The 8,053-nt window shown below is 57.3% G+C and overlaps 2 protein-coding genes across 4 annotated transcripts in view; one reads left to right on the forward strand and one right to left on the reverse strand.

Moving 5' to 3' along the window:
* The window catches only part of RLTPR (RGD motif, leucine rich repeats, tropomodulin domain and proline-rich containing), a 12,343-nt gene extending 8,328 nt beyond the window's left edge, over window positions 1–4,015 (forward strand). Inside the window, 10 exon segments of the mRNA XM_014547802.1 lie at window positions 3–24; window positions 890–990; window positions 1,077–1,440; window positions 1,524–1,646; window positions 2,590–2,626; window positions 2,755–2,826; window positions 2,923–3,138; window positions 3,296–3,376; window positions 3,691–3,768; window positions 3,854–4,015. Of these exon segments, the coding sequence (XP_014403288.1) occupies window positions 3–24; window positions 890–990; window positions 1,077–1,440; window positions 1,524–1,646; window positions 2,590–2,626; window positions 2,755–2,826; window positions 2,923–3,138; window positions 3,296–3,376; window positions 3,691–3,768; window positions 3,854–3,963 (1,204 nt within the window). The 3' untranslated portion in view covers window positions 3,964–4,015.
* Window positions 3,969–8,047, reverse strand: ACD (adrenocortical dysplasia homolog (mouse)). 3 transcript variants are annotated; one of them, XM_005876406.2, is made up of 13 exons: window positions 7,590–8,047; window positions 7,276–7,436; window positions 7,052–7,194; window positions 6,838–6,931; window positions 6,676–6,752; window positions 5,944–5,988; window positions 5,802–5,836; window positions 5,514–5,665; window positions 5,340–5,436; window positions 5,182–5,265; window positions 4,649–5,028; window positions 4,423–4,514; window positions 3,969–4,168 (listed from the first exon to the last, which is right to left on the reverse strand). In XM_005876406.2, exons 2-13 carry the CDS (start codon window positions 7,372–7,374, stop codon window positions 4,090–4,092), a joined length of 1,377 nt encoding a protein of 458 aa, XP_005876468.1. In that variant the 5' UTR covers window positions 7,375–7,436; window positions 7,590–8,047; the 3' UTR covers window positions 3,969–4,089. The 3 variants fall into 3 exon arrangements, with proteins under 3 accessions (XP_005876468.1, XP_005876467.1, XP_005876466.1); XM_005876405.2 differs by having other exon boundaries at window positions 5,355–5,436; window positions 7,276–8,047; XM_005876404.2 differs by having other exon boundaries at window positions 7,276–8,047.
* Window positions 8,048–8,053: the final 6 nt, after the last annotated feature.

Raw genomic sequence — 8,053 nt, forward strand, 5'->3', positions numbered from 1 at the left:
CGCCCGCCGCCTGGGGGCCCTCAGGTGAGTGTCCTCCCCCTCCAGAGGGGGAGGGATTGGGGGTCGCGGGTGGCCTGCTTGCTTCTCAGATGATGGTGGGCAAGGAGGTGGGTTGTGGAGGCCCAGAATCACCTGGTCATGTGGCTACATCCTGGATTCTTCCTGGCCACCCCCCACCCCAGGCCATACCCATGTGGGGTCGTGGGTGTTTGGGCTTTGTTAAGGGTGCACCTGGGTGTAGAACCAACCCTGCCTCAGGTTGGCCTGCTGTATGGGTGGATGTGCAAGAAAGGGTGGCTCTCTTATCCAACATCCCTCAGGGTTACTGAGAGGTACTGGGCTCCCTGACTACAGGGACAATCCTGTGTCTGCTGCACATCTGGATGGTGTGTGGGGGGAGGTTTATGTGTGGACCGGGTACTGGCTGGGTAGTGGGCACAGGCAGAAGGGGAAGAGGAGCTGGCTTGAGGCCCCCCGGAGGGTCTGACGCAGCAGGCCCGAGCTGCTGAGCAGCAGCAGGCCGGGTGGGGTGGGGGTGGGGGACGCTGCAGGAAGCTGTTTGGAGTAGAGGGGGTGGCAGGTGAGAACGTGTGACCCAGGGGATGCGTGGGCTCCAGCCTGCTAGTGACTGGGTGGTTCAGAAAGTGTAGGACACTCCCTGGGACAAGAATAGGTGTGGGCGGGCGTGTGTCCAGGGCCAACTGTGGGTGAGGTATGTGAAATCAGTGTATTTGCCCACTAGCTGGACAGGGAGAGAGCTTGCATGTCGGCAGCCCCCTAGGGTCATCCCAGCTCCTGGAATTGCCCAGCGCAGACTGTTGGACACGGGAGGTGGAAAGAACTCACAGTTGCACTCAGCCTTGACACCTGACTGTGTGATGTCCCCCAGGTGCCCCCAGCGTTGCCGCAGGAAGGAAATGGGCTCAGTGCCCGAGTGGATGAGGGCGTGGAAGAATTCTTCTCCAAAAGGCTGATCCAGCAGGATCGCCTGTGAGTGAGGGACAGTTGCAGGGGGTGGGAGCGGGTGGGCTGCTGCATGGGCCTTCCTGCTTACTGTTTGTTGGCTGTTCCCACAGCTGGGCCCCTGAGGAGGACCCAGCCACCGAGGGTGGTACCACCCCTGTCCCCCGTACACTGCGAAAGAAGCTGGGCACCCTCTTTGCCTTCAAGAAGCCTCGTTCAACACGGGGGCCACGGCCTGATCTAGAGACCAGCCCTGGGGCAGCTGCCCGCACTCGAAAAACCACACTTGGGGACCTGCTGCGGCCACCGGCCCGCCCTGGCCGTGGGGAGGAGCCTGGTGGGGCTGAAGGGGGCACCGGCAGCCCTGACCCTGCTCGCAGGAGCCGGCCTCGCTACACTCGGGAAAGCAAGGCCTACTCAATGATACTGCTGCCTGCTGAGGAGGAGGAGGCAGCATTGGGTGCCAGACCTGACAAGGTGAGGCCTGGTGACAGGGGTGAGGGCTCTGCTGGAACTGCGGGCACTGGGCTCTCTCCCCACTCTGGCATCTCTGACCCCAGAGGCGGCCTCTGGAGCGAGGAGACACAGAACTGACCCCATCCTTTGAACAGAGGGTACAAGTGATGCTGCAGAGGATTGGCGTGAGCAGAGGCAGCGGGAGTGCCGAAGGGAAGAGGAAACAAGTGAGTTTGGGGGGGGACACAAGTGTGAAGTGAGGGGGCCGGTGCCATGTGGCTGGCTCTGGGTGACGTATGTGACCGGGAGGAGATTCATGACACAGGTCTGTTCCACCCCCTCCGCCTCAAAATAGTGAACCATTCTTCCCTCTTGGCTTCGGCCCTGGCCCAGGCCACTGCTATATCCTCCTTGGAGGTGTGACAGTCCTTTCTCTGCAGATCTAACAGAAATCTGACCTTGTTACCTACATTTGTAACAGCAAGTCATCTAGGGGCTTTCTCTTAAGCCTCTGCCCTGACTCCTAACTCTGCCTCAAGGGCCTGTGGGGTCTCAGCCCTGGTCACTGCTTTTCTCACTGCTCTCCACCCTGGTTGCACCTCCCGAACCAGCTCATCACCACCCATGGGTTGGTTATACAGGATCCTCTCCATTCATCCCTGCATTTCCCCGTGAGCCTTCCCTGACTCTCTCCCATCACTATCTGGCTAATGCCACTCTGATCAGTCCCTAATAAGAACTACATTATAGAAAGTGAATCAGAGAATTAAGAAATCACATTGTGTGTGTCTGTGTTCCACCATCCCAGACTTTGAACTCTAAGAAGGCCAGGACTGAGTTTGCATGTTGCCCACATTTATTTATTTTTTAAATATATTTTATTGATATTTTTACAGAGAGGAAGGGAGAGGGATAAGAGAGTTAGAAACATCGATGAGAGAGAAACATCGATCAGCTGTCTCCTGCACACTCCCTACTGGGTATGTGCCCACAACCAAGGTACATGCCCTTGACTGGAATCGAACCTGGGACCCTGGAGTCCACAGGCCGATGCTCTATTCACTGAGCCAAACCGGTTAGGGCATGTTGCCCACATTTAGTGGTAGTTATAAGAACAAGGCTAGGGTAAGGGTGGTGCGCAGCTGAGCTTGACTTCCCTATTTCCTACAGAGCAAAGATGGAGAGATCAAGAAAGCTGGCTCAGATGGTGAGATCCTGGGCTAGGGCAGTACATTTTGGGGGAGGGGGATGTTCTGGGAGAGGGGTGGGGAAGCCAGGTTTTCCTTCTCCTCACCCCCAAGGCCTGGTGCCTGAGCCCCCCGACCTACTTTGCAGGGGACATTATGGACAGTTCCTCGGAGGCCCCTCCCATCTCTATCAAGTCCCGCACCCACTCCGTGTCTGCTGGTGAGTGAGGGCCACTGTGTGTGGTGGGGGAATATGCAGGTCAAGCTCACTTCCAATGCCTGGCCTAGGTCTTGGCTGAAACTCTTCTCCTTGCAGACCCCTCATGCAGACCTGGGCCAGGGAGCCAGGGGCCTGAGTCCACCACCTGGAAGACACTGGGGCAGCAGCTGAATGCAGAGCTTAGGAGCCGTGGTTGGGGCCCACACGATGGTCCAGGACCCCCTTCCCCTTGTCCCAGCCCACGAAAAGCCAGTCCCTCCCCAGACAGCCTGGGCCTCCCAGAGGATCCTTGCTTGGGCCCCAGAAATGAAGGTAAACGGGCATGCTAGCCCCCACCCCAATACTGGACTGGGGGCCGGAGGAGTCCCTGCTGGGAATTTAGCTCCTCTGGGGACCCTGAAGGTAGGGGACAAGGGCTGGAGTGGTGGCAGCTGCTGGGACTGTACACTGATACCCTGGCCTCCCCCAGATGGCCAGCTGAGGCCGAGGCCTCTCTCGGCAGGGCGACGGGCAGTGTCTGTGCATGAGGACCAGCTCCAGGCCCCTGTTGGTGAGGGGACACGTCCATGTGTGCTTGAGTGCAGGAGGGTGGGCTCTGGGTCTCCCTTCATGGCTCTGGTGAGGGGGCCACTGGTGGTGTGAGGGGTGAGAAACCAGGGAGCAAGGGTCTGACAGCCCTTCCCATGAGTCCAGGTTCCAACTCCAAAAGAGCAACCTCTGCTCGGGTAGGAGGACACAGGGGAAGGGGAGGCTCTGAAGCAACAACGTGTGTGTGCATGTGTGTGCACTGGCACGCACTGGGGGCAGAGGGGTGGGGACAAGCAGCAAGCACTTAACCTGCCACAGCCTTTCTGTGTCCCTCAGAACGGCCTTTAAGGCTGCAGCGGTCCCCTGTTCTCAAGCGAAGGCCAAAGCTTGAGGCACCCCCGTCACCAAGCCTAGGTAAGAAGGGGCTGGGCTGGTTGTTAGGGTAGCAGGACCGCTCAGTCCAATTCTGACCTTCCTCTCTCCCCCTCTCCTTTTGCAGGATCTGGCCTTGAAGCCGAGCCTCTGCTCCCACAGTATACAGAGCCCTCCAGCCCTGAGCGGAGTCCACCCTCCCCAACCACAGACCAAAGAGGCGGCCCCAACCCCTGATCCTCTCCTTTCCTGCCGCATGAGATTATTTTATTAAAAAACTCAAAGCAGAGTGTGGAGCACTGTTTGTCCACCCAGAGGCATAGACCTATATGCACACATTCTCCTACGTGGTCACATGACCCCTCACACCTGGGTTTGCTCGGATTCCGGCTGTGGCTCCATCAGAAAATGCAAGGCCCAGGCCAGGAGCTGGGGAGGGAGCCTGGGAAGAGAACCAAGGCTGTAGGTGAGGGTTTGGGGAACCTTTTTTCTACCAAGGCCATTTGGATATTTATAACATCATTCTCAGGCCTTACAAAATTATAAACTTAAAAACTAGCCTGCTATAATTGGCCAGACATTTAGTTAATTCACCCCTAAGGCCTTGGCAGGGCCAGACCAAATGATTTCGAGGCCCTTATACGGCCCCTGGGCCAGACATTTCCCACACAGAGCAGGACCGCCCCAGGCACTCACCTGGCAGCTTGGACCTGGGCACAGAGGGACGTGCAGGGTGGAGCGTACTTATATTGGAAGGCGGAACCATCACGATGCTTCTTTGGTGGGTCCTGAAGAGGATGTGGTGTCTGGAGAGGGGCCAAGAAGGACCCCTAACCCCATCCAAGGCTATCCCAGCTCTCCTCCCAGCTCTACCCAAGGTTCACCCCATTCTACCCTCCAGTTGTAGGCGGACTATGCTCACCCAGACAGGACTGGACTCCAGGACTCCCTCGGTGGTTCTTATCCTTGGAGAATGCTGCCAGTTCTTGGGGGGCAACCCTAGTTCCTTGAACTCCAGTCTAGGTTTCTGGGGCTGGGGCCTGGTCACATCGGCCTGATGTGAATTGGGGATGTGACCAAGAGGTGACAGACTTGGGGTACTACTCAGGAGTGGGGAGTTGGTTATATGGCTGGGCTGCGGGGAGCTAGGGGGCAGGGGGTGGGGGGTTGAGCAGATGGCTGGCTGGGACTGGGAGCTGCCCTTCTGCCCTGTGTCTGGAGCAGCCAAGGACAGGGCAGGCAGAAGGCTGACGCTGGCACCGCTTTCCTGTGATGACATGTGGCTGCATAAGGCAGGGTTTCCTGGGGAAGATGGGACTCACTGTGAGCATAGCCCTCTCAGCTCAGACCAGCTGAGTGACCTATGACCTTAGGCAGGTCTCCAGGGGCCATGTTCATCCCTTTCATAGCTTCCTGCGTAGCCCGGGCAGTGTTTTGGCTTTAGCACCACCTTACCTGAGGAACTGAGTGAGGAAAGCGAGGAGGACAGGGTCAGCGACAGGTCCTGAAGAGCGGGGTCTGGTGGGGGCAGCTCAGGGCCTAGGGGAAAGGCTCATCAGCACTGTGGGGACCAGACCCCCAGATATTCCCCTCTGGACCTCTCCAGTCCTTACCCTGTGTCCTCTGACCTGCGCCCAGAGAGTTCAGGACTTGCTGGTCATCCTCAGAGATGTGTAGCCATAGGCTGGGGACAGTGTACACAGCTTCTCCCTGTGGAAGTGAACTGTCAGCCTGGCCCTTGCCAAACTCCTCACCCTGACATTTCCCAAGGGAGGCCCTAGACTGACCATGGCCAAGTGGCTTGAGGTGGCCCAGCGGGTGAGCGGGGGTGCTGTGCAAGGGCCTGACAGCATCAGACAGCTCTCAGCCAGGCGCACTAGTGCCCCCTGATGCTCCTCTTCTCCCTGCACCTCATCCAGAAGCTGGGTCAGTGAAAGGCCTAGAGTCAGGGGGGGCAGGGTTGGGCTGAAGTTTGAAGATAAGGGTAGAGTGGGTGGGGAAGAGGCTTACTAAAGGAGCAGGAGATCATAGCTGGAAAGTCACTCTACAGAGAGTTAGGATCAACCCCCACTTACCTGCATTGGAGGAGGCCGACTCTGAAAGGTGCTCCCTACAAAAACAGAGGGGACAGGCCTGAGGAACAACCCTGAGGCCTGTCAACACGTTTGTCATCATCTGACCAAGTCACACCTGGCCCAAACTCAATTCTAGACTCACTCGAGGCAGTCTTTGAGCTTCTTCTGCACATCTGGGTCCTGGTTGCTAGGAAAAAGATGGTGATAGGCAATGTTACTAAGGACCCACGCCCTCTCACCCAAAAGGCCTAGGCCAGAGGTGGGGGAACATTTGGCCCGCGGGCCATATAAGATCCACAAAATCATTTGATCTGGCCCTATCAAGGCACTAGGGGTGAGTTAACACATTTCGTACCGATCAGGAGTTTTCTCGTGTTTCGCGCGCCATCTGTTAAGGACCGCTCACGAGTGTTCTCGTTTTTCACGCCCATGGAAAAAGGAGCGAATTTAGATACTTATGTAAATTTTGTTTGGTCCCTCTTCATAGAGGAAAATGTTTTACGCAGTACCATACGTTAAAAATAAACTAGGAACTTTAATTGTTTAATTGTTTTTGTAAATAAAAATGTTATAATTATTGAAAAACAACACCTAAAGTGCATTATGATGATTTAAATAACGTGCAGTTTGCCCAAAAACGTGCGGTCCCTGGCATATGTCTTAGAGATTTCTATGCGGTACCCAATGTGTTAATTAAGTGTCTGATCAAATATAGCAGGCTAATTTTTAAGTTGATAATTTTGTATGGACTTCGAATGATATTATAAATATCCAAATGGCCCTTGGCAGAAAAAAGGTTCTCCACCCCTGGCCTATGCCAACGCCAGCCAGGCCTGGATAGGGAGAACAGCTGGAGGGTGGAGGCACCACTTACCAACCAATCACCCAATCCCGGGGCTGCTCCGTGGGCATTAGGCTGAAGCGGTGCACCTGCAGGTAGAACTCCGCGGGCTAGAGGGGTGAAATCAGGGATGGGTCTCAGGGGCTGTCACGGAGTCAGGCCAAGTAACCCGCCCAAGCCAGCCTCACCACTCACCGCGCTGCCCTCTGCCACTTGGACTCGGACCTCGCAGTCTTGCAGCAGCAGCAGCCGGCCTTCAGCTCCTCGGAAACCAAACTCCTTCTCTTCCCTGCGGAGAGCTCGACCCTCACAGCCTAGCCGCGGAAACTGAGTCCCGCCCGCCTGGGGCCCGCCCACCTCGAGCCCAGCTGGGTTCAAATCCTCTACGGTCCTGTGGCGCCTTTCTCACCAGTCCGAGGCGTCCAGAGTTTCCCGCGTCACCAGGCACCGGACGCTGTGGGTCCCGTCGGACACAAGCAGCGCGGCCCCGACATCAGACGTGTCAGGGGCGCAGGACGGGCCTGGGGCCTCGGCTTCTGCCTCCTGCAGCACCTGACGACAGCAACGGGCGTCAATTCCACCGCCCTGGGGACCCACCCCAGTCTCCGGGCCCTAAGGGGTTGGGGGGCTCACCTGAAGCAGCTGCCCGGCCCGTGGACTTGAGAGTCGCTCTAAGCCCAGGACCAGCTCTCGAATCCACGGCCGCAGGACCACGCTCCTCAACCTCGCCATCCCCGCAGCTGAATTTAACGGAGCACCGCTCACCCAGGTTTCCCGCGGGCGCCCGGTCCCGCCTTTCAACGGAAGAGGAAATGCATGACCGCTGGGCGGGACCTGAGATCGAGGCCCCGCCCATGTGCGTGCCGCGCGTGCGCACGAGCGCATACTGTTAGGGAATTTGCGTGCAGATTCCTGTCGGCTCGATTAGGTCCTTCCCTGCTTGTTACCTCTCTGAGCAACAAAGCCGGAGACTCTTCTGGGCCGTCCGTCAAAACTCCCTTGGCACCGGGCAGGAAGGGGTCCAGGGCTGTTTCAGATGGGGAGGGAGGAACCTGGGGCCTGAGGCTGCGGCCTAGGGTAGTCCGAGGGAATTGGCTCGAAGCCACTTCAACGCCGTGTGACCAGAAGGACTCCGTAAATATTATAACTCAGTTTCTCATCTACAAAATTAGTCTTGTAAGGCCAGTAGAAATATGACACACAGCACTCAATAGGTATCACTCTCCCCTTGGATTGGCCAAGCACCGGGCTCCGGAACGCGGGACGAACAGTAGCGTCATGACGTAAGAGCACACGAAGACGTCTCTAGCCCCACCAGCGTTGCCTAGGAAACGTGGACTCCGCGTTCCACGCTCCGTAGCTGGCCCCTTGACGTCACGGTCTGGATGGGAGGGCGGGGCGAGAGCTACCG

The sequence above is a fragment of the Myotis brandtii genome, unplaced genomic scaffold (genome assembly GCF_000412655.1).
Source record: "Myotis brandtii unplaced genomic scaffold, ASM41265v1 scaffold486, whole genome shotgun sequence".
Classification (NCBI taxonomy): domain Eukaryota; kingdom Metazoa; phylum Chordata; class Mammalia; order Chiroptera; family Vespertilionidae; genus Myotis; species Myotis brandtii.

What these genes read in the sequence shown, in the direction of transcription:
- ACD (XM_005876404.2), bottom strand. Translation starts at nt 7,527, where the DNA reads ATGCGCTCGTGCGCACGCGCGGCACGCACATGGGCGGGGCCTCGATCT. An exon ending in CCTCAAGCCACTTGGCCATG is followed by an intron (nt 5,437 to 5,513) that starts GTCAGTCTAGGG and finishes TCACTTCCACAG; the next exon opens with GGAGAAGCTGTGTACACTGT. An exon ending in CGCAGGTCAGAGGACACAGG is followed by an intron (nt 5,266 to 5,339) that starts GTAAGGACTGGA and finishes CCTTTCCCCTAG; the next exon opens with GCCCTGAGCTGCCCCCACCA.